This window comes from Dermacentor andersoni, chromosome 8 (genome assembly GCF_023375885.2).
Source record: "Dermacentor andersoni chromosome 8, qqDerAnde1_hic_scaffold, whole genome shotgun sequence".
In the NCBI taxonomy this organism is placed as follows: Eukaryota; Metazoa; Arthropoda; class Arachnida; order Ixodida; family Ixodidae; genus Dermacentor; species Dermacentor andersoni.
The window spans coordinates 120,731,106-120,756,060 of NC_092821.1; the positions used below are offsets into that span (position 1 = coordinate 120,731,106).

At 50.7% G+C, this 24,955-nt stretch overlaps 1 protein-coding gene and 1 long non-coding RNA gene across 2 annotated transcripts in view; both read right to left on the minus strand.

Moving 5' to 3' along the window:
* The window catches only part of LOC140213003 (uncharacterized), a 65,440-nt gene that overhangs the window by 7,285 nt on the left and 33,200 nt on the right, over positions 1 to 24,955 (minus strand). The window lies entirely within an intron of this gene.
* LOC126529427 (uncharacterized) lies at positions 19,207 to 23,993 on the minus strand. The gene is made up of 2 exons (XM_050177027.3): positions 22,063 to 23,993; positions 19,207 to 19,653 (listed from the first exon to the last, which is right to left on the minus strand). The coding sequence occupies exons 1-2, from the start codon at positions 23,889 to 23,891 to the stop codon at positions 19,347 to 19,349; spliced, it is 2,136 nt and encodes a 711-aa protein (XP_050032984.2). The 5' UTR covers positions 23,892 to 23,993; the 3' UTR covers positions 19,207 to 19,346.

The following is a 24,955-nucleotide window of genomic DNA, read 5'->3' on the forward strand; positions in this document are numbered from 1 at the left end:
TATTTTACAGAAAGCCCCTACTGAGGCAATTAGAGCGAAGTAAATTGATGTACTATACACCATCCTCAAACAAACAACTGATTCCGGAGTGGGACATTCGCTGAACATATGTAAGCATCGTAACAACATCACGTAATGGAAGTGGTCAACTTGTAAATTAATTTCTCGGATTCAGCAGCTCTAGAAGGTGAAATTTTCACAACTATCATATCCGACTTTGTTCCAGAGCTACCAATTTTTAAACGTGATTGTTTTTTTGCTGATCAATTTTCAGAATTTTTTTTTCTTCTACGAAACCTAGAACCGAAATTCACGTTCCTACTGTCGGATAAATGGCGTTCCCTCTTCAATGCAACACATTTTTTAGAAATTGTTGAGTGCTTGACTGACGGGAGCTTTTCCGCCTTTCGCACGCTTTTGAATTGGTGAACCACAGTTGGCCCTGAAGTAATGATTTATCTTATGCGAATATCAACAGAGATTTGACATAGCGCATGATCGCTATCGTAGGCATACGGGCACCACCCGAGGACACAGGAGCGAGCCCTAATGGCCGCGGTAGTGTTGGCACCTTTCTATTGGCATAGGAACTCGCCAGAAACTGTCTTAATCGGTGACAGGGAAAAAGTGTAATTTTGTGCGTGATGATGTAATGTCTCAAGCTACAGAACGGGTATTCGGCTTTAACTCAGGAAGAGGACCTTAGTGTTGAAGCAATGAACGACAATCTTGTGGGCATCATTAAGGAGTGTGCAATGTGCAATACCAGTAAGCTATCGCAGGAGACGAAAGATCTGATCAAGAAACGCCAATGTATGAAAGCCTCTAACCCTACAGCTAGAATAGAACTGGCGGAACTTTCGAAGTTAATCAACAAGCGTAAGACAGCTGACATAAGGAAGTATAATAATGACACGTGTACTTGTCTTTATCGGGCGACACGTTTTGCCGCTTAACAAATGTTATCGCACAGCGCGGGACGCGCCTGCATGTATCCGAAGTTTCTGGAAAGTTATCGATGCTTCTATCCATTGTCTGTTGTCGCCGAACCTTGTGTTATCTGATTTCATCGCTTGACGCGAATGGTGTAGAACTTTGTAGAAGGCATGCGGGTCCCAACGATTAGTCTGGAACATTCGATGACTGCTGTATAAAAGCCGACGCGCTTGACCCGCTGATCAGATTTCCGACGATCGCCGACCGTGTTTGCCGCTATCGTTGTGCTATAAGTGTAGCCTGTTTTGTGACCACGTGACATCTGGTGGAGGTGCTTGTGCGTTCATGTACCGAACGCCCCCGCAAAGCCGCGATCCAAGCCCGAAGCCCGAGGACAAAACCGACATCGCCCAAGACCAGCGTGCTAGCCGCAGACTGCAAGGACTGCCCCCAGAGCACGGACTTCTACCTGAGACGACAAAGAAAATCGTGGTGAAGACAACCCCAATGGCTGCCCCAGCGTCCCCCGTTATCCTACAACAACCTCGGGACCCACCGACCTTCCATGGAGCAGCGACTGAAGACCCGGAATCCTGGCTAGAGACCTACGAACGAATCGGGACATTCACCAACTGGGACTCCGACGACCAGCTGCAGCATGTCTACTTCGCCTTAAAAGACGCCGCCAGAACGTGGTTTGAGAATAGGGAGTCGACCTTGACAACGTGGGACCTGTTCCGTAGCGGCTTCCTGCGCACCTTTACAAGTGCCCTGCGCAAGGAAAGGGCCGAAGCTATGCTGGACGCCCGAGTGCAGCTGCCAAATGAGAACGTTGCCATCTTTACGGAAGAAATGAGCCGTCTGTTCCGCCACACCGACCCGGATATGGCCGAGGAAAAGAAAGTTCGCCTACTCATGCGTGGTGTGAAGGAAGAACTTTTCGGCGCAATGGTACGAAGCCCACCGACGACCGTAGCAGAGTTCCTTCGCGAGGCCCCCGGCATTGAGAAGACACTCGAAATGCGGAACCGGCAATTCAAGCACCGCATGAACTCTACAAATTATGCAGGATTTCAATCACTGGCCACCGACGATCTGCGCGAGACTATCAGAGCTGTCGTACGGGAAGAGCTGCAGAAGTTGTATCCGAGGTCGCACCCTCAAGGGGCCTCAATCGCCGAAATCGTCAAAGATGAGGTTCAGCGATCCCTTGGAGTTCCTGAGGTGCAACCAGAATTACCGCAGCCGGAAGTAATGACCTACGCCGCCGCCGTCGCCCGCCGTCGCCCGCCGTCAAGGCCCCCCTGCGTGACCGCGCCAGGGTCCTGCAACGCCGCAATTCCGTCGTCCGCCGCCGCCGCCAGCGCGCCCACCCGTCGCCCAGCGCACCTACGCGAGGAAGACGGACATTTGGCGAGCCCCCGACCACCGCCCGCTCTGCTATCACTGCGGAGAAGCCGGCCCTGTGTACCGCCGATGCCCATACCGCGACTTGGGACTGAGAGGGCTTGCCGTCAACGCGCCGCGTCCACAGCTTGGGGAGCGCCCACATGACATCGCCGATTACCTAGCCACCATTCAGTGGAACTCTCGACGACCGTCCCGTTCGCCGTCACCAGGCCGCTACCTGTCACCGCAGCGCCGACCATACACTGGTCCAGCCCGGGGCCGCTCTGCGAGCCCATATCCGGAAAACTAAAAGCAGCAACCGATGGAGGTGCGGTTGCTGTTCGTTGAACTGACGAAGATCCTCCGCCGCCGACGAAGACGACGAAGAAATCATCTCGACGACCTAATGACGACACGCCGCCGTCCCGACGAAGTCAGGAAGCCAAGACTACACCGACGAAAGACGACTTGACGACGCGACGTTCCAGCTTCAGTTCAACACGACGCAGCCGTGATACGACGCCATGACCTAACTGCAACGCAAGACAAAGAACCACCAACCTCGATGTGCTTCTCGACGGCCACGCAGTCACCGCCTTAGTAGACACAGGAGCCGATTACTCCGTCATGAGTGGGCCCATCGCCGCCCAGTTGAAGAAGGTTAAGACTGCATGGGAGGGTCCCCAAATTCGGACCGCTGGAGGACACCTCATTACGCCGACTGGAATCTGAACGGCAAGAATTACCGTTCAAGACCGGACTTGCCCTGCCACCTTCGTTATCCTCCAACAGTGTTCGCGAGACGTCATTATCGGCATGGACTTCCTGAACCAACACGGTGCAATCATCGACGTGAAGTCGAAGTCCATAACGCTGTCGGAAGATCGAGCGATACCGCCGGAGAGCTCTAGTAGTCACCATGCCTTAAGCGTGCTCGAAAGTCAAGTGAGCGTCCCGCCTCGCTCCAGCATTGTCATTTCCGAGGCACCAAAACGCCTGCTGACGTAGAAGGCGTCATCGAGGGTGACCAGCGTCTACTGCTAGACCGTGAAATTTGCGTCGCAAGAGGGATCGCTCGACTGCATGGAGGGAAAACTGAAGTGTTGCTGACAAACTTCAGCCAGGAGTTCAAGCACATCAACAAGGGCACGACGATCGCGTACATCGAGGAAATTCCGGAAACCAGTAATGCGTTTGTCCTCTCGGATTCCGCCGCATCTACCCCGACGACCATGGTTCCCGAACCAGATTACGAGATTAATCCAAGTCTCCCTGTGATTAAGCAACAGCAGCTCAGAAGTCTGCTCCGACGATACAAAGGCTGCTTTTCGACGTCATCGAGGAATCGACAAACACCAGTCGCCAAGCATCGCATAATAACCGAGGAGTGTGCTCTACCACTCCGCCAGAGCCCTTACCGAGTTTCGCCGCGAGAACGTGAAGCTATAAGACAACAAGTCGACGAAATGCTGCGCGACGACATCATCCAGCCGTCGAAAAGCCCGTGGGCATCCCCTGTTGTCTTGGTGAAGAAAAAGGGCGGCACCTTACGTTTCTGCGTCGATTATCGTCGACTGAACAAAATCACAAAGAAGGATGTATACCACCTACCACGGATAGACGACGCATTAGATCGGCTCTGCAACGCAAAATGGTTCTCGTCGATGGATCTCAAGTCTGGCTACTGGCAAATAGAAGTCGACAAGAGAGATCGCGAAAAGACCACCTTCATCACGCCAGCCGACCTCTACGATTTCAAGGTCCTGCCATTCAGACTCTGTTCGGCGCCTGCAACGTTCCAGCGCGTCATGGACACGGTGTTAGCAGGATTGAAGGGGCAGACCTGTCTTGTTTACTTGGATGACTTCGTCGCCTTCGCCGAAAATTTCGACGATCACCTTAGCCGGCTTACGACAGTACTAGAGGCCATCAAGTCATCAGGGCTCACTCTGAAATCAGAAAAGTGTCGCTTCGCTTACGATGAGCTTCTGTTCCTAGGCCACGTCATCAGCGAATCTGGAGTCCGCCCCGACGCGCAGAAGAGAGCTGCCATCGCAAAGTTCCCGCAGCCCATCGACAAGAAGGCAGTGCGTAGATTTCTTGACATGTGTGCCTACTACAGGCGATTTGTCAAGGACTTTTCACGTATCGCTGAGCCGCTGACACAGCTAACTAAATATGACGTCGAGTTCAAGTGGGAAACGCTGCAGGCCGACGCATTTCAAGAACTCAAACGACGCATGCAGTCGCCGCCCGTACTTGCGCACTTCGACGAGCACGCCGATACCAAAATCCACACTGACGCCAGTAGCCTAGGCCTCGGTGACGTGCCAGTCCAGAGAAAATCTGGTCATGAACACGTGATAGCTTACGCTAGCCGGTCGTTGTCAAAAGCGGAAGGCAATTATTCTACAGCCGAAAAGGAATACCTCGCCATCGTTTGGGCTACAGCGAAATTTCGCCCGTACCTATATGGCACGCCATTCAAAGTCGTCAGCGACCATCAGGCTTTGTGTTGGCTAGCGAATTTAAAGGATCCTTCAGGACGGCTGGCGCGGTGGAGCCTAAGACTGCAAGAATATGATATCACTGTAACCTATATGTCTGGACGAAAACACTCTGATGCCGATTGCCTATCACGCGCCCCCTTTGACTCGCCGCCGCAAGACGACGAAGATGACGACGCCTTCCTTGGCATTTTAAGCGCAGAAGACTTCGCTGAACAGCAGCGAGCAGATCCGGAGTTGAAAAACCTCATCGAGTATTTGGAAGGGCACACCGACGTTGTCCCTAGGGCATTTAAGCGAGGATTATCTTCGTTCTCGCTTCAAAACAACCTACTTGCAAAGAACTTCTCACCAGTGCGCGCCAACTACCTTCTAGTTGTCCCGTCAGGACTGCGTCCAGAAGTATCGCACGCCCTACATGACGATCCGACCGCTGGACACCTCGGATTTTCCCGGACACTATCGATGATACAGGAAAGGTATTATTGGCCGCGCCTGACCGCCGACGTCGCCCGTTATGTCAGCGACGCAAGACACCACCGACAAGGCCAGCCGGATTACTACAGCCAATCGAGCCTCCTTGCCGACCATTCCAGCAGATCGGGATGGACTTGTTGGGACCCTTTCCGACGTCAACAACCGGAAATAAGTGGATCGTCGTGGCGACGGACTACGTCACCCGCTTCGCTGAAACTAAAGCACTGCCTAAAGGTAGCGCCGCCGAAGTGGCGAAATTCTTTGTCGAAAACATCCTGCTGCGACATGGCGCCCCAGAAGTCCTCATCACCGACAGAGGAACGGCCTTTACAGCGGAGCTCACCCAGGCCATTCTGCAATACAGTCAGACAAGGCACAGACGGACAACTGCCTACCACCCACAGAAGAATGGTCTTACGGAGCGGCCGAATAAGACCTTCGCCGACATGCTAGCAATGTACGTCGACGTCGAACACAAGACCTGGGATGCCGTCCTGCCGTACGTAACATTCGCTTACAATACGGCGGTGCAAGAAACAACACAGATCACGCCGTTCAAGTTGGTTTACGGCAGGAACCCGACGACGACGCTCGACGCCATGCTGCCGCACGTCACTGACGAAGCGAATCTTGACGTCGCTACCTATCTCCAGCGCGCCGAAGAAGCCCGACGGCTCGCCCGCCTACGGATCAAAAACCAGCAGCGTACCGACAGCCGACATTACAACCTCCGACGACGCTTCGTCGAGTACCAGCCCGGCGATCGTGTTTGGGTATGGACCCCGATACGCCGACGAGGACTGAGCGAGAAACTATTGCGACGCTATTTCGGATCCTACAAGGTCATCCGACGTATTGGCGCACTGGACTATGTGGTCGTGCCAGACAGCATTTCACATTCACAGCGGCGCCGCGCACGACCTGAAGTGTGGTCCACGTGGTGCGTCTTAAACCGTTTTACGGACGCTAACTTCCCTTATTTTGTTGTTTTCTTTGCTACGAGTGCTTATTTATTACTTTCGTTTGTTTGCAGCATCGGGTCGATGCTTTTTTAAGGGGGGGGTATTGACACATGTACTTGTCTTTATCGGGCGACACGTTTTGCCGCCTAACAAATGTTATCGCACAGCGCGGGACGCGCCTGCATGTATCCGAAGTTTCTCGAAAGTTATCGATGCTTCTATTCGCTGTCTGTTGTCGCCGAACCTTGTGTTATCTGATTTCATCGCTTGACGCGAATGGTGTAGAACTTTGTAGAAGGCATGCGGGTCCCAACGATTAGTCTGGAACATTCGATGACTGCTGTATAAAAGCCGACGCGCTTGACCCGCTGATCAGATTTCCGACGATCGCCGACCGTGTTCGCCGCTATCGTTGTGCTATAAGTGTAGCCTGTTTTGTGGGCACAGGTTCGCACAATAAAAGTTAGTTTTGTCGTTCACAGTATTGCTACTGTTATTCAACGTCACTACCACGTGACAATGTGGATAGACTTGAACATGCTCTCAGGAACAGAGCAAGCCTAAAAGCAGTGAAGAAACTAGGAATTGGCAAGAATCAGATGTATGCGTTAAGAGACAAAGCCGGCAATATCATTACTAATATGGATGAGATAGTTCAAGTGGCTGAGGAGTTCTATAGAGATTTACACAGTACCAGTGGCACCCACGTCGATAATGGAAGAGAAAATAGTCTAGAGGAATTCGAAATCCCACAGGTAACGCCGGAAGAAGTAAAAGCCTTGGGAGATATGCAAAGGGGGAAGTCAGCTGGGGAGGATCAGATAACAGCAGATTTGTTGAAGGATTATGGACAGATTGTTCTAGAGAAACTGGCCACCCTGTATACGCAATGCCTCATGACCTCGAGCGTACCGAAATCTTGGAAGAACGCTAACATAATCCTAATCCATAAGAAAGGGGACGCCAAAGACTTGAAAAATTATAGACCGATCAGCTTACTGTCAGTTGCCTACAAACTATTTACTAAGGTAATCGCAAATAGAATCAGGAACACCTTAGACTTCTGTCAACCAAAGGACCAGGCAGGATTCCGTAAAGGCTACTCAACAATAGACCATATTCACACTATCAATCAGGTGATAGAGAAATGTGCGGAATATAACCAACCCTTATATATAGCTTTCATTGATTACGAGAAAGCGTTTGATTCAGTCGAAACCTCAGCAGTCATGGAGGCATTGCGGAATCAGGGTGTAGACGAGCCGTATGTAAAAATACTGAAAGATATCTATAGCGGCTCCACAGCCACCGTAGTGCTCCATAAAGAAAGCAACAAAATCCAAATAAAGAAATGCGTCAGGCAGGGAGATACGATCTCTCCAATGCTATTCACAGCCTGTTTACAGGAGGTATTCGGAGACCTGGATTGGGAAGAATTGGGGATAAAAGTTAATGGAGTAACTTGCGATTGCGTTGAGTAACTTAGTAACTTGCGATTCGCTGATTTTATTGCCTTGCTTTGTAACTCGGGGGACCAATTGCAATGCATGCTCACTGCCCTGGAGAGGCAAAGCAGAAGAGTGGGTCTAAAAATTAATCTGCAGAAAACTAAAGTAATGTTTAACAGTCTCGGAAGAGAACAGCAATTTACAATAGGTAGCGAGGCACTGGAAGTGGTAAGGGAATACATCTACTTAGGGCAGGTAGTGACGGCGGATCCGGATCATGAGACGGAAATAATCAGAAGAATAAGAATGGGCTGGGGTGCGTTTGGCAGGCATTCTGAGATCATGAACAGCTGGTTGACATTATCCCTCAAGAGAAAAGTGTATAAAAGTTAAGTCTTACCAGTACTCACCTACGGGGCAGAAACCTGGAGGCTTACGAAAAGGGTTCTACTCAAATCGAGGACGACGCAACGAGCTATGGAAAGAAGAAGGATAGGTGTAACGTTAAGGGATGAGAAAAGAGCAGATTGGGTGATAGAACAAACGCGAGTTAATGACATCTTAGTTGAAATCAAGAAACAGAAATGGGCATGGGCAGGACATGTAATGAGGAGGGAGGATAACCGATGGTCATTAAGGGTTACGGACTGGATTCCAAGGGAAGGGAAGCGTAGCAGAGGGCGGCAGAAAGTTAGGTGGGCGGATGAGATTAAGAAGTTTGCAGGGACGACATGGGCACATGTAGTACATGACCGACATGTTGCAGAAGTATGGGAGAGGCCTTTGCCTTGCAGTGGGCGTAACCAGGCTGATGATGATGATGATAATGATGATGATGTAATGTCCCACGTAACACTACTACCATAGCAAATGAGTGTGACACAGTGAGATATTGGATATGACGGTTGCACTATTTCCCGTTGGGCAAGTTGGTGCAGGGGAATTATAATGCCGCAAACACGATCAGAGAGAGAGAGGAGGAAAGAACAGAAAGCGTCCCTCTTGGCTTTGTGTCCTCGCGTCTCTGTGATCGTGTGGTTGGCTCTAAATTCCTTACTATCCGACACGATTCTTGTGCTCACTTTGGTTAAACACTGTGTCACGATTTGGAGCCACCAGCACTGCAGTCCGATAGCACTGCAGCCCTTCAGACAGCTCGCCTTGCGCATTGCGGTGTTTTCATGGCTAGCCCGTAAGTCCTTGAGGGCACAAATCAGCGAGAGTTGCACAAAAAAATAATCTCAGATGAAATTGGTTCTACCTAAAAAAAGTTAGTTTCTTCGGAAAGGAGAAACATCGATAGCGATAGCACATTACATAGCATATGTAGGATATTATAGAGGATAGTAGTTTTATCGACCGTATATATTCGCATTCGCAAACATTCACTTACTAAGTAAATTAACAAGCATGGTGTCACGCGCGCACAAGCAACTTCGAACACATCTCCCTCGATGACCGCGCACACTCGCTGTCAAAGCGCTGGAGGGAGAAAAGCGGCAGCAGCGGCGAGCGAATTGACCTTCGTGCTGCAATTCGCTTCAACGTGAACTAAGCTGTGAGGACACAGTGCACACGAAGCTATCATCAGTCAGAGCACTCTGTTCCCATCGCATATCGTTTTCAACATAGCGCCCGCGTTGCAGCAGCAGCAGCCGCCGCAGTAGAACACCCTCCTCCACCCTCCCACCCCGCGGTGCTTCGTGCACGATGGAAAACGGCGCCATACCTCCCCGCTTTCTTCCCTTGCGCGCGCCAGATTGAGCTACAATCGTCGGCTCACCCTCGCAGCCTTTCACTCCCACATGCAGCACATGGCTCGCGGTGACGTCATAGCACTTGGCCTTTGTGTGGAGCATCCCGGCGACGGCGGAAATGAGGCTTCGGTGGCCAAATAATTGCTATCGTAATAAACCAGGTCATATCTGTATGCTGCAGTGCGGTTGCCTGCAGACTTAACCCGAACGACGACGACATATCATATGGAGGCATATCCTTAACTAACGCGCACTGTGAGGAACAAACATCAACGCTTTGGAAGACAGGCACAATGTACCAACACCATTCAAGGTACCCCAACCGAGACGTCCGGTATTTTTCAAAGGTGCAGTTGTGGTTCTATGGGGCTCTACTGTGTAATTCGTTTGCGTGTGTATAATATATATATATATATATATATATATATATATATATATATATATATATATATATATATATATATATATATATATATAGTCTGTACTACAGGCAATAGGCAGCTCGGAACCAATGTTTCGAGAAGGAGACTCATCACTTGTCACGTGCTAGGATTCGTGTTAATTCGTCACTTGTTAGGCCATAGTATACCGCGAAGGAGTTCCTCACAACACTTAACTGCCAGCGATACGCGATGCTGTTACCGCCAGCACCAAGTCAACATTCACGCACTCATTCACTAAATGTCCCATCGACCACATTCAGATAAAACAAGTGCAAGTGTGTAATAACGCGTGACTCATGCATAGAGTTGAGTAACAATTGCGCAATATGCGCGTAGAACAATGTTTGAGTTTAATCATTGCAGGTTGACGGTCAACTACTTATCTTGCCCTCATTTTTTTTTCTTTTTTAAATCTAGATCTGCCTCATCCCGGATGCCGGGTACAGCGAGAACGCAAACTACGACGACATGTTCAAGTCCGCGATCACTTACGACTATGCGGGCCATTTCGCCATCACGTTTGAGGACCGACTGTCCTTACGTGAGAAGGTGAGTACAGCGACGCTGTGTGTAGTGGACACTCTAGAATGTGCTGCATATCGTCGAAGAGTGGCACCGATATGTACTACAGTCTTTGTCAAAAGTGTGCAGGCTATTTCGCGCTCTCACCCTATGTGTTCTTCGGCTGTGTTCACGGGGCATTCATGGCACGCCCTACATCTGAATGTGTGAGAATGACAGTTGCTTACTTTTAATTTCCCACCGAGTTGGATGTTATGACTTACGCAGGATTTATCACAGCCAGCCTGTAGTCAGCTCAGCAGTCGCAGGCGATGTAACCCGTAAAATTTTAAATCTAGCCTGTGGCAGACAGCGCAATTCTAGCGCATGATGTGGACGCAAAGAGAAAGTTGATATCACTTGCACAAAAAAGTAGCTCTTAAGGTTTAGCTATTTGGAAGTATTTCATTAGCCTTGGGCTAATCGCCTCATGACAGCTGTTGGGACTAACGAATTCATGCCGGTGGGTTATCAAGTACTGAGCAGTGTGAGATGGAATTGCAATATCAGCTAATCAGAACGGAAATCCACATTCATATGAGGACGTAAAAATGGTCCTTTGTACGTTTTCCTTGCGCTCTTGTTTGAATGTGAATTTCTGCACTGGGTTAGCACAGGTGGAGTTTCCGAAGCAGATCAACTTGGAATGAAATTTTCAAATACTACAAGCTTTGAGAAATTCAACGAAGATCACTCTTTACGACTACCGAACGGGAAGTAAACCCCCTTTATCTCGCTTTGCGTTACACAATGGCCACGTAACACTAAATGCCCAAGTTACATTCGATAAAAAAACTTAGTGAAGAGGAGCAAACACCGAACTCTTATCACAAAAAAAGTTCACGTCTAAGGAAGTTGAGGTACCTTTCTGCACATGGTACCGCCGCACGCACTTGCTCTTGCTGATCAGTAGCCGCGGTATGTGCAAGTTTACGAACTTGTGTTAAGACGGCGAAGCCAATTGCACGTCTCTCTTAAAGTCGAGATCAATTAAATTTCACTTTCACTAAATTGGTTATGAATGAGTGGCGCAGTATAGCCTGTTAAAGAGATCTTGCCAAGGCTGCAGGGCGTGGTTATTGTCAATTTCTTTACTAACTACCTTTCAACAACGCCTAAGCGAACGGCCCCTGCACCTGGTGGTTAGTGAATGTTACGTTAGCCCCAGCGAGTGCCCTCCCCCACCCAGTGTTCCCACCCCACCGAAATTTTTTTTCAGCGCACTGCGGGCAAACCAACCTCCGAAGTCGTAGAGAGAAGTCGCGCTGGTTCTCAACCTTCTCGGTCGTGCGTCACTTCCGGCGAGCAGTGATGGCGGAGTTTTATTCAGTTTCGGTATCAGTTTCGGTATTAAGTTTCGCTATTCATTTTCGGTATTCAGTGTCGGTATTCAGTTTCGGTATTGCTTTATTATGTTTCTTTTTTTTTTTCTTGAAGCAGCCACTCGTACTTCGAACTCAAAGTTAGGCACGGAGGCTTAACTACACTATATGAAACGAGACTTCTTACACGGTCCGCAACTTTGTTACAGTTGACCTTAATGCTTCTGTGATTACTGCGGCTTTAGGGTTACTGTGAAGGCTAATATATGCTGCATTTAGAGAGCCTGCATTGTAGCGCCATCTCGTACACAGTCGGTGAATGACGGCTGTTGCCTCCGATATTTCAGTTGGCATGTATTCGGCTTTTATTTTTTGTTCACCTGTCTACTTTCTCACTGATTAAACCATTTGAGCAGATTAGACAGAAAGGTTTAGTTTGTGAGCGCTCTCGCTGGTGACGTCTGTTTCCGAAGCCTCCATAGTATGTCGTACACGAGAGGCTTCAGAAACGGTTAGGTTATGAAGCGAGTACCAACACTAAGTACGACTTCCTGCTGTACGTAAAGTTTTTCGTGATCATAGATATCTCGAGTGTACAAACGACGGGCAAAAGCAACTTGAGGAACCAGTGCGAACACTGAGTACAACTTGAAGTAAAAGGACATACGCGCCGATATTTCAGTGCTTGACGTAATAATAGTTCTGCGGAAACCCGCAAGGTGGAGGGAAGTAATTATTAATTAAAGGGAAAACCAGACATCGTTCGTAGCAATTGCGACAAAGGAAACCTATACGGGTTCCTCGAAAGAAAAGCCTCGCAGTTGAAGAGAAATTCGTCCTGGTCCGGGACTCCACCTTGCGGGTTTCCGCAGAATTATTACGTCAAACGCTTGCCCTTGCTTCGAGTTGTTGACAAATTCGACTTGGCCCTGCTGTCTGCTAGCCGCCTGGTTAGCTCAGATGCTAGAGCGGCTGCCCCGGAAAGGCCGTGGTCCCGGGTTCGAGTCCCGGACTAGGACGATTTTTTCTTGCGAGGCTTTTCTTTCGAGGAGCCCGTATGGGTTTCCCCTGTAGCAAATCCTACGAATGGGTGGATGTCTGATTTTCCCTTGTTAAGAAGCTAGGCCAGGTCAACAACCATAAGCACTTTTTGGCTATAAAGCGGGAAGGTGCTATATAAACGGAGGGCGTCGCTGACAGCTCCTGTGTTGATTTGTGACGTTGAACCGGTTCAATCATCTTGAAACTAGGGAACAGTGGTGTCGGCGACGCCAACAAAATAATAATAACAACAAAACTATCCAACAAAAGCGAAGGAGAAGGCTGTGCATGATTAAAAATTGCTCTTCACAGAGGCGCAACAAGAGCACGCAGCCATCTGCGTACAAAGCACTCAGCTCTGACCGCCTCATTGGCGACGTCTGAGGGATAAAAGTGCTTCGAGAGAACCACGTGCACATACCTTGCGCAGATCTGCGATACCTGGTCTCCCGCAGCTACGGACATTAGATTGGGCCTGGCCGTGTACGACGTAAACTACGACCACGGGTCCACTATGTGCAAACCCGTGTGGATCAACGGGACCTGGCCTCGGTTACGCTTCCTGCTGAGGCTACGCGATTTCCTCCACCAGGACCACCCCGAGACCAACGTATACAAAGATTGCATCAGCGTCCCGTGATTTGCGGTATGGGAGGCGAGATGGAAATAAAGGATCGAAAAGGTCTTAAGGTAAAGATCTCATACTTAAATAAATCCTAAATCCTAAATAAAGGATCGAAAAGGTAAAGATCTTAGGTACCGACCTAAGAAAGGTACGTGGGCAGTACGATTGCAAAGATATGAGCGAATGATGCTATAACACGTTTTCGTTACATTGTTTTTTGCGAGCGACAACCTGTGACCGTTTTTTTTAAACGTTACCCGCAAAAAAAAAAGTTACATGAGCACCTTGTCGTTTTATGTAGAAAGTTCTTTACAGGAGCACTATTCCTGTCACTGAAACCAAGGCAAGAAGAATCAAAAGAAAGGTCAACACTTACCCACAAGACCAAGGTGTCATAGGCACTACATACTCGAATCGATCAACACAGGACGTAAGAGGGAAGCCGCAGTCTGGTGCCAAGCTGTACTTGCTTTTTTCAGAGCATCGAAGGCAGTTCCTCTTGACAAAACTTTGGCTCGAAGCGGCGCCATTGCTTGTTCCTACAATGCTGGTCGGAATAAAAACGATGACACCCTAGGCTTGCTCCAAGCTGGTGAAGTGGAGCAGCACGAGGAAGCAGCTGATGCATGCTTTGATTTTCGTCTTAGCTTGAATGGTTCTGGGATTCCTGTCGCACGGGAGTGTGATTCGCTGTTGTGGTATCGTGGATAAATATTGCTTCTTAGGAGTGAGCCAGCGAAACACTTCCTACTGCATACACCTTATCGCCCTGCTAAAGGTTGACTGCTGAAGTTCCCTTAGAGCGCCGCTCTTATATGCCCCATCCTGCGGCGAGTGTCTGCGTCGGCGTCGTCGTAACCGAGCGAACGAGCACAGCGAAGGATGAAAGGGCGAGCGCGGATGAAAGACGGCGTTACCGAGGAGAGGGTAAAGTGGAAAGCGGAGGAGGACGGCATGGCGAAAGCGTGAGGCGAAAAGCGTAGTGCCGCGCAGGCGACGACGTCTACGAGACGGCGTCAAAGTAGCGCGCGTAGTCTGTTCATCGAGACACCCCCGATACCACATGTGGAAACAAATCGCTCATGTTTGAAATTCGATTGAACAATTGGACAACAATTGGACACAAATTCGATTGGACACAAAGAGGGAGGTAGACAGGACGGCGCTTCGGCTGTCAAGCACCATCCTGTTTGCTTGGCAAGCGCCTTCCTGTCTGGCTCCCTGTCTGTGTCTTATGTGTACTTCAATCAAATTTTAAACATGAACGTCGACCAACCTGCCCAGTTCGCCGTGCCATTGCTAAAAAGCGCAGCTTGAGCGGCGGTCTGTCTTCGGCTACTGCTCCGAATCGCACACACGTGTTCTTTCCTAATTCTTTTTCGACGCCATCATCTTATAAGTGCACACATAGGTAGGCCAGATTGGGGTATAGGTATTAAAAAAACGCCCTTGCATTTGAAAGGGTTAGATTTAGCTTGAAGTTTGCTGTCTCTTCTGTTGTGACCAGTGCGTAGCACTTGGACGTGGAATTGCAGGAAGCAACTCAGAGGGGACGCCATTGCGCATGCGCACAGCGCTCGTTGTAGCAATGGAAGCCACGAAACCATAGGTATGATACTCTATGCCCAAAACCACGTATAGTTGAGATAGACAGGGAGCGCTGAGATTCTTCTGATAATGCGCTCCAACATGTGTGTCTGGGAGAGGGGGGTGAGCCGGATGCTATTGCGGTGCAGAAATTATAGACGGCGTCGAAACTTGTTTGTTACTAGCACCAAGCTACAGGGAAATGTGCTTTATGCTATATCGAACGTACATCAGCATTTCATATTAACTTGCATGATGACGAACGACTGTCTTAATAAGCTATGCTGACACAAAACACTACTGTAGCGCCGCGACTATCGCCGCCATATCTCGCTCACGTCCCGTGTGGGCAAGGTCATGGAACGCATGGTTCTCAGAAGACTTCAAGCACACCTGGACGAGACGAATCAGACGCCGGCGACCATGTATGGATTCCGCCAGCACCTGAGCACCCAAGACGTCCTGATCCAATTACACGAACTAGTGATTAAAAGAGCAACGAGGCACGCGCCCCGGGTTATACTGGCTTTGGAGCTCAAGGGGGCCTTCGATAACGTGTCCCACGCCAGCGTGCTCGAGAACCTGCGCAAGACGGGGTGTGGCCGCAAGACCTACGGCTATATTAAAGATTTCCCAACCAATAGAACGGCAACTATCCGGATAGGAAAGGAACGGTCACAGCCTGTGGAGCTCGGAGACAAGGGTACCCCACAGGGGTTGGTCCCGTCGCCTCTGCTTTTCAACCTAGCACTCCTGCCCCTGCCCGAACTACTCAATCAGATCGAGGGCGTGTACCACGCGTTCTATGCCGACGATATAAAGGTGTGGACGAACCGCGCGGGGTCTGATGCCTGGGCGGAGGAGGCCCTGCAGAGAGCGGCAACGACCGCCCACGAGTATGCCATGACCTGCGGCCTGAGCTGCGCTTTACAGAAATCGGAGCTGCTCATGGTACAGCCCGGAAGACCAAAGAAAGAGCCGCCGCCGAACATAATTATCAACATCGACGGCACAGAGATCAAGCCAACGCAGCAGATCCGGATACTGGGCCTGCTGTTGCGCAGCGACGGCAAGGCGCACGCAGCGTCAACAAAATCAAGACCACATCAGAGCAGGTCCTGAGCATGATCCGGAGAGTCACCAACCGGAACAGAGGAATCAAAGAAGACGACGCACTGCGCCTGGTGCAGGCATTCGTCGTGTCACGCGTAACGTACTCCGCCCCGTACCTCCAGCTTGCGAAGGTGAACCGCGAGACGCTGAACACGACGATAAGGAAAGCAGTCAAACTCGCCATGGGCATCCCAGTCTACTCGTCAACGCAGAAGCTGCTGGAAATGGGTGCCCACAACACGGTGGAAGAGCTGGTGGAAGCACACCTATCCCACCAGAGAGTAAGGCTGAGCCAGACAGAGCACGGTCGGGCCGTTCTACGCAAGATAGGATGGCAAATTGAACAGCAACCGACAATGGTTCCACTCCCCACAACGTGGAGAGACATTATTAAGACCAAGCCCCTCCCCCGGATCATGCAGCCGGGGACGAACGACGAGAGACGCTCTGCGCGGGCCAAGGCACTGGCTCGACAGCTGGAAAAGGACCCCGAGGTACACGGACGCCTTGCTTCCCAAGCACGGAACCAGAACAACGGCGGTCGTCACCACCATCGATAAACTGGTCACAGGCGCGTCGATACGGACGACGAATACAGCTGAAGCAGAAGAAGTGGCCGTGGCCCTCGCACTCGCACAACCGGGAGTGAGGACCGGAGTCACAGACTCCCAGACCGCCTACGCAAGCTACCGCAAGGGGAACATCTCTCCCGCGGCACTAGCGATCCTCACCAAATGCAAATCACCGGAACGGGCCGTTGAGCTCGTGTGGGTCCCGGCTCACTCGCAAGTGGAAGGCAACGCACTCGCCGACCACTATGCCCGAGAACTGTCAATCCGGGCCGAGGACGAGCCAGAGCTACCGCACCCCGTGACAAGTTACAAATAAATCCCACAAATGTACAGAAACGACAGATGTAGGCTTCCCCGTCCGCATCCGCAACTCAGCCGAATGCAGCAAACGATTGTGCGACGCAGGCAAGCGGGGTCGCTAGCGCATCCCGTGCTCTTGCACAAGATGTTCCCAACAGAGCATGACACTTCATGCCCGTTTTGCAGACGATCAAAAGGCACTCTAGCACACATCCTTGCAGAGTGCACTAAGCTCAAGAACCCCCCACTATCCCTACCCCCCACCCTCACCAGCCCCAACCCCCCCCCCCCCCCCCCGAGCGACGGGAGACCTTCCTACCCAGGTCGCGCTGGCGGCTAGGGGCCAGGAATTGCTGGACGCATATGGGACCTCGGAAGAAGGTTCCACCCCATCTGGTGCCAGCGCGCGCGTTACTAAGGGCTCAGTATAAAAGTTGATTCTCTCTCTCTCTCTCTCTCCAGAGCCGGTAAAGAAGATGAGCTCATGTGCATGTAGGGCGAGAAAAGAACATGCCAGCCATGTTTTGAGGCAACAACAGCAACACGCGAGCGGGCTCGACCTGAGCGGCCGCGTAATCGGCCGATTCAGAGATCCAGAGACGCCGTGGCTGGGCGGTCTATATAAACCACGGCTACTGCGGCTACCTCTTCGCGCTGCCTCCCTCAACTACGCTAAACTCGACCTCGCTGGACAAATAGGAAATTTTGGAGTAAGACCCAAATGAAAAGCCTGAAAAGCAAGTTTTAGATCGCAGCTCTTACCCGCCCGTTCCTGCGGAGACCGTCGGCGTTGTTCCTCGTAACAGAGCGAACGAGCACAGCGAAGGATGAAAGCGAGCGCGCAGCTCAGCGGCAGATTGGCGATATTGAACAGAGTGTGAGGAGGAAAGCGGAGGAGGAAGGTATGGCGAAAGAGTGAGGAGAAAAGCGCAGTGCCCCGCAAGGCGGGCTTTGCGGCGACGATGGCCACGAGATGGCGCCAGAGTAGCGCGCGTCGTCTATATGGAAACGAAGCGCTGCATGAGCGACCATCTGTCTGCGGCGGCTGTGGTGAATTGCGCCCTCGAGTCACCCACGCACCGCCTCTCGCGATCTCACTATTAGTGAGGCAGTCGCGCCACACATCGCTCTGTTACAACGTGCCGCACGAGACAGATTGTCCGCTCCAGCCAATATATCGCGAAATAAAAATACGTATACAGCTGCACTCAAATTTCGCATTAAAGAGTATCGTAATCGTCCGTGATTTTTTTTTTTTGCGCTTCCTTGTTCCGGCGTGTCCTTTTCCTGTCAGCTATACCGTCCACGCGCAAAAGTGGAGAAACAGGACTGTTCTAATAGGAATATTATGGAATGAAATCAAGCACGAATATTTGAGAAAACCAGCCTTTAAATATCGAATCGAATATTCCCAATTTTTTTTGAAAAATAAAAGTAAGAAAGCGAACTGAAAAGTATTGTAGAGTCCGCTCTGACACAAAAGGCGTCCTGACATTATGCGATACATGTAATGCCGATAACACTTAGATTCTGTGAGGTGAACTGACAAAACTTGTAAATGAGAAACAAAGCGAAGTACGATCACGTATATAGCACCATGGTAAATAGCACCATGAAGTAAAAAAAAATCGAACAGCACGTCTCAGGCACATGCAATAGAATGACGCGCTTGTTGAAAGGGCTAAAGACAATACTAAACCACCGCGACTCGTTTAGATGAACTCCAAACATGGTGAGATTCAACAACAAGAAAAAAAAACAGATTGCGTTTTTTTTCTAAATCGAGAGAGCGAATTTGCGGGCTACCCGAGATGAGACATGCTTACTCAACGACTCAACGGCTGTTAACCATGCGGCATCGGTGACCTTATCCTAGACGAATATTCGACAGCTTCAAATGGGGAATTCGTGCATTGAGTACGAGTCGAATAGCAGGGGCTATTTCATTCGGTGCTCGGATTCTTTTTCTTTTTTTACAAGCGCCTCTCCACCACAGGGTGCGCACCGTTTTGTTCCGAAAGGTTGCACGAGACACCCGTGCTTGGCCCGGATTCGGATTGCGTGCGGATTGCGTGCCCCTTGGGTGTCACATCTATAGGGTTTCGTACAATCTGAGACTGAAGGCCTTCAGTAGCCGAGGCGTTCTCCGTACACGACACTCGTAAATGTCGATCAAAGCGTCCATCTTTTATTAGAAACGAACAAACAAAAACACGAAGGGGGCGAGAGAGCTGTTAGCCAATAGAACATACGCGTCCGGTTGGGCTGCCAGCTCGGACGCTCGCCGCTGGGCTTTGAACGACAGCCTACGAACTCGACGGCAACGGCGCGGAGTCCACGACGTCCTCCAGCCTCAGGTATCGCCTCACGAACCTCCAGCAGTTGTCGTCGAGGCCGTCCAGCTGTGCGCCGCCGGCTTCCGTGCCGGGGCGGCACCGCACCCGCTCCTTGACCACACCAGCGAGCCTCATGAACGCGTGGATGCCCTGGATGCTCTCGAGGGCCTCGCGCACCAAGGCGGCTGCGTCGACCTCGCCGACGGACGACAGCTGGGCGACCTGTCCGAGCAGCGCGGGGTGGCTGTGCACCCGTTCCAGGGCACCAGCGCAGTACCTGCAGGAGTTGCACGCGTTGTAGTAGTTGTTTTGTTGTTGTAGTAGTAGTAGTCTTAGTAGTAGTAGTCGTAGTTAGTAGTAGTAATTGTTGTTTTGTTGTTGTAGTAGTAGTTGTAGTTGCAGTAGTAGTTGTCGTTGTAGTAGTAGTAGCAGCAGTAATTGTTGCTTTGTTGTAGTAGTAGTAGTAGTAGTAGTAGTAGTAGTAGTAGTAGTAGTAGTAGTAGTAGCAGCAGCAGCAGTTGTTGTTGTTGTTGTTGTTGTTGTTGTCGTCGTCGTCGTCGTCGTCGACGCCGTCGTCGTCGTCGTCGTCGTCGTTGTTGTTGTTGTTGTTGTTGTTGTTGTTGTTGTTGTTGTTGTTGTTGTTGTTGTTGTTGTTGTTGTTGTTGTTGTTGTTGTTGTTGTTGTTGTTGTTGTTGTTGTTAGGAAACAGTGAGAGTGCGCACAGCTTGCTCGGTGCCCGTGGACACAGCAGCTCGCCTCCCGCGACCCATTGAATAAGGAAAAACCGTCAGAACGTCAAATGAGGTTAGCACTCGTTCATATGCTGTGTAACAGACTGCTGTGTGTTTTAGTCCTCGAGCTTCGTCATACCAGAACAAAAAAGCCGGAATTGCACGAGAGAAATGAACTGCTCATTTGTATAACTTAAGTTTTAGCTAAATACTGCATGGTATATATTGTAATTAACGATTTGTACCTGGCAACTTCGCGAGCCGTATTCACTATAGGAACTAATTTCGAGGAACGAAGTCTCTGGACACCAATATCAAGACGTTCAGTCCTGGAATCTAAGTGAAGCAACGGTTTCGTGAAACGGGTAATTGAATGTCATAAATTCGCCCATTTCATTCCGTGGTCGTTGGCGTTAAGAAATATCGCGCGTATATGTTCTCTTGTGCACTCACGCTACGAGATGTGACGAATTAAGCCGACGCTTAATGACATCCCTTCCACGTAAGTAGATCATTAGTAAGCTGAAATTGCTTAAACTGAACTGCCGGTTAAACGGAACAGTTTTTATATTGGGTGGTCATGTATTTGGATAATGCAAACAAATTGAAAAAAACGGAACTCCCGTTAATGAGAACCAAAATTATCGGAGCTCTCAGTACCTGGAACAACAGAAGCAAGCTCTTAATTTTTTTTTTCCATTAAAGTTCACTCTCTCTCTCTCTGGAAAGACTACAATTTGATTTCTTTATTTTATATCACATGTATTCTGAGCAGGAAGCCACCCTTAAAAAGTAGTGGCAAAGGTTCAAGCAAGCAAGAATTTCGTGAATATTCACTGCATGGAAAGTTCTTGCAGTGTCGACAGATTGGCGGCCTTATACAGCCCAAAATGACAAAGCCTGAAATTTCGGACACCTCACAGTGCGCCTTTCGATAATTCCGACTCCGCCAATACGACCTCGTGGTAATTCAGCCATCGAGTCAAGCCCTAAGAGTGATGTAATTGCGTTGATACGTCGCCGGTTTGTCGTAGAAATCCAAACTAGAGAAGCCTAGCCAATTCAGAAGACACCTAGCGTGCTAAATCGAAGCGACGAACTACCTGTTACGTTATTTTCTTTATGTCTAACTTGTCTAAAAATGTTAATAGGGTGTAGGACATGTAGCGCTGCACCTCTGCACATCCTTCTCAGTAAACAGAACTCTTGTTAATTGGAACGTACTCCTCGGTCCCTTCAAGTTTCGTTGAACAATATACTACTTGCATAGTTTCTACGTGCAATGTTCTCTTGATAAAGTGGTTCCACTAACCTATCAAACATATGTGCAAGGTACGGCAACCTTCCGGTCAACATAATAGCAAAGGCGATGCGTGTTGCAACGTGAGTCTGCGAAAACTACCATTTTATCCCCCCTCCCTTGGTTTTCTTTAGATTTGTAAAGAAATTATGCGCGGCTGTGCTCGCAAACACCAGAGACGAGCGGAGCGGGGGGAAGGCCAGTAAAGTAGTGCCAAACCACACACAAAACACGAGCGCCGGCAACGCGTCCCTACGGCGCCCGCGATTCGCGTGGCCAACACCGTTGCAGACTCCGCGGTTGTCTCCACTCTGTACGGAGTGGCGGGCGGGGCACTCTATAAAAAAGTAACTGCTGGAGAACGCCCCTCCTCCCTCACCGGACGCCCCTGCCTCGCCCACCACATGAGAAGGCATGCATCCGGGCCGCGTTCCTCACTATAGTGCACGCGTTCCTCCTTCTCCCCGCTAGGCTCCACCCACCCTCGCCGTGTCGCTATGCTGCGCGATGCTATTTTTATAGTCTGCTTTCACTCTCACAGCTCTCTCCCCCTCAGCTCGGCTGAACTGCTAACGTCAAGAAAAACTCGGCGAGGTTTTAACAGCTCCACTGCAAAAAGAATGAAAGCTATTCCCGATTCCCGCGCGTTACGTACCTGTCGCGTCGATGACCGCTCACGAATTCGGCAGCTAGCGCCACCAAGCAGGAGTTCCTGCGAGCAGTGTCCCGCACGGCGAACCACTCTCTCGGAACTCGGCTGTCGCAGTAGCCGCTCAAGATGATGCCGAGCAGCACGTACGTTTCCGCCAGTCCGGCAGACAAAGCTCGAACGAAGACGTCAGCGTCCGTGCTTTCCACGAAGTCTATCTGCACCGTGTGGATGTTGCGACTCGACTTGAGCACGTTCGCCAGGCTCTGAATGGCATGTTCCGTAATGTACCTGGGCTTCAGCGCCACCGCCGTCAAGCTCGTATTAGCGGCGAGCGACTCGATAACGTCGCTCCAGAAGCCCACCGCGTTGTCGGCGCCGGCTTCGAGGGAGAAGCAGGCGAGACAGAGCCTCTTCAGAGTGCGGGTCGTCCGGACGTAGGACGTTATTGTCGCAGACGTGGCTTGATCGAGGAGGTCGGCGGATATGCGGAGCTGCGCGCAGGTCACGTGACTGAGCGAAGGCAGCTGCCGCAGAATCGCCGAGAAGACGTGCCGAGTGTTGTGGAACAACCAGGCGTGACACTGAGAAGGCTCGTTCCACATCGTGTCGGAACTGCTCAGCGGGTTCAGACTCTTGAAGAAGACCAAGCGCCCCACTCCCGGCGTTTCTTCGAGGATTCCGTACACCGTAGGCATGGAATGGTAGTCGTCCTGAGTTATTTCGATCGTGATTTTCTTCGTGACTCTCCTCGTCGGTAACGTACCGAAGAACCGCTTCCACAGCTGCTGATTCCAGGCGCTCAGGGGCAGCGTGAATTCCTCCAACGTTTCGTTATCGGTGAGCGCCGGCAGCCAACTGTCGAAGAAGTCTACCCGCCGTGATTCGGAATCCGCTCGCATTTCTGACATGTTGAAGCAGCGCAGTACGCCGTTCTCGGCGAGAATCTTCGCCACGACGGTCGCGCTGTCTTCGTCGACGACGATGCGTTGCAGAGTGACGTGCGTTAGCGTCCGGTTCTCCCGCAGACATTCGAGAAGCCACTTGAAGACGTCCTTGCGCATTTCGACCATATCCGAGACGCTCAGCGCCGTTAAGGAGCCAGTGTTGACCAGGTGCCTCCGAAACTTGTGGCGGTACTTGATCCAAGCTGTGGTCAGGTCGGAGCCCCGCATCGACAGCTTCTTCAGCGCCTTGTTCGTCACCAGCACCTCCAACAGCACGTTGGCGTCGTGTTTCAGCTGAGGTAGCTTGGGAATCTTGATTGAGGTCAGCGAGCAGGATGTTGCGTCCCTGAGCAGGATCGTCAGCGCAGAGAGAATTTGCGACGGCCAGTCGGGAAAGAGGCGGCACTCGAGCTCCTCGATGTTCTCCAGGCAGGAGGCGATGGCGCGGGGCTCCTGATGATCGCTCCAGTAAGTCCACAGGCCGAGCTTCAGGTGCTTGACGGACGGGTTCTCTCGAAGTGCCGCGAAGACGAGCGCGTAGTGCGCGCCGAGACTGCGCAAGTTGACGTCGACGCTGGCGACGCAGCGATGCGTCTTGAGCAGCCAGTAGACGAGGGTGGCGCACCGGTGCAGCTTGCGGTCTTCGGCGGCGGACGGGTAAGTCTGTTCGAGGGTCACCAGAGAGAGGAACCCTACTCCGCCTGGATCCTTGCGCAGTTCCAAGTACGCGTCCGAGAGAACGTCGTTCCAGACGGACAGCTGGCATACGATGCGGCATGTCCGGTGCTCGCCCGCCGTACAGGGCGACCTGTAGTCGATGGTTGAGCCGGTGACGACGCCCCTCGTTCCTTCGAGGTCGGCCAGGCGAACGCCGCGCAAGTTCGGCATCACCCTGTTTGGTCGCAGTGCCTTTCTTGCACCTCCAGCGGTGTCGACTATCTTAGCTGCGTTGAGAAAGAGCGTCAAGCTTCGTCAATTTAGTGCAACAACAAAATAAACAAGCGTGTAGCATCTGCTGTAGTTGGTGGGAGGGATACGCTCGTGCATGGCAAGTCACAACGCAACGTTAATTGTTCGATCATAGTTGGCTCTTCCTGGAGAGCGTTACGTAAGCATCACGTGACTGCAGTCCCCCCCCCCCCCCCTGCTTTGTAGTTTTGTTGATATCCAGGCAGATAAGGAAGGAGAAAGGGTGGAATTGCTCCAAGGATGGCACTGAGGTCAGCCGGACAAAGAGCGCTCTAGCCTGCTACCAGTATGCACGCTTGTATCCATGTGAGGGGAACGCTTAGTTGAACGTACGTAAGCTGCACTTTACTATAACTCTCTTTCCTCCTTTTGCACAACTGTTCTTATGACACTGTGACGGATAGTAAGCTAAGTTCGCGCTATCGGGCCATTGGTTGTAACATCCTTGACAGGCGCTGTTATTCCGGGAATTTCAAACCAATGTTGCTCCTGTTGCATTAAGAACGTAAGATCGATACAGTGACTCTTACCTGCCTCAGTACGAAAAAAAAAGGGCGTCGGTAATTGCAACCACTTGCAATGGCAGACCACACAAGTGCTAGGAAATATTCTTCTTCCTCGTCGTCTTCTTCTCGATGAACCCTCTTGCCGAGTCGCCCAGCTAGGTTTTGCCCTATGATGAATTTTTAGACTTGTGATTCAGAAAAGGGAGAAAAAAGAAAGAGTTGGATTTATTGCGAGTGTGACAGAGGATATTCCTCTAACCGCAACTCTTATTTACATGACACGTTAAAAGCGACGACAGATTGGTAAAGTATGAGTGGATCACGTTGCTCGTTTGGCCGAAGACAAAGACGAAATGAAGTGAGCGAACCTTGGTTCCAGGCATAGAGAAATCTAGTTTCTCTATACTTCTAACCTTACGGAAAACCGCCTGCTTCTTGGCCAATCCCCCATAGTGGGTACGCGCCACTGTCTGGGAC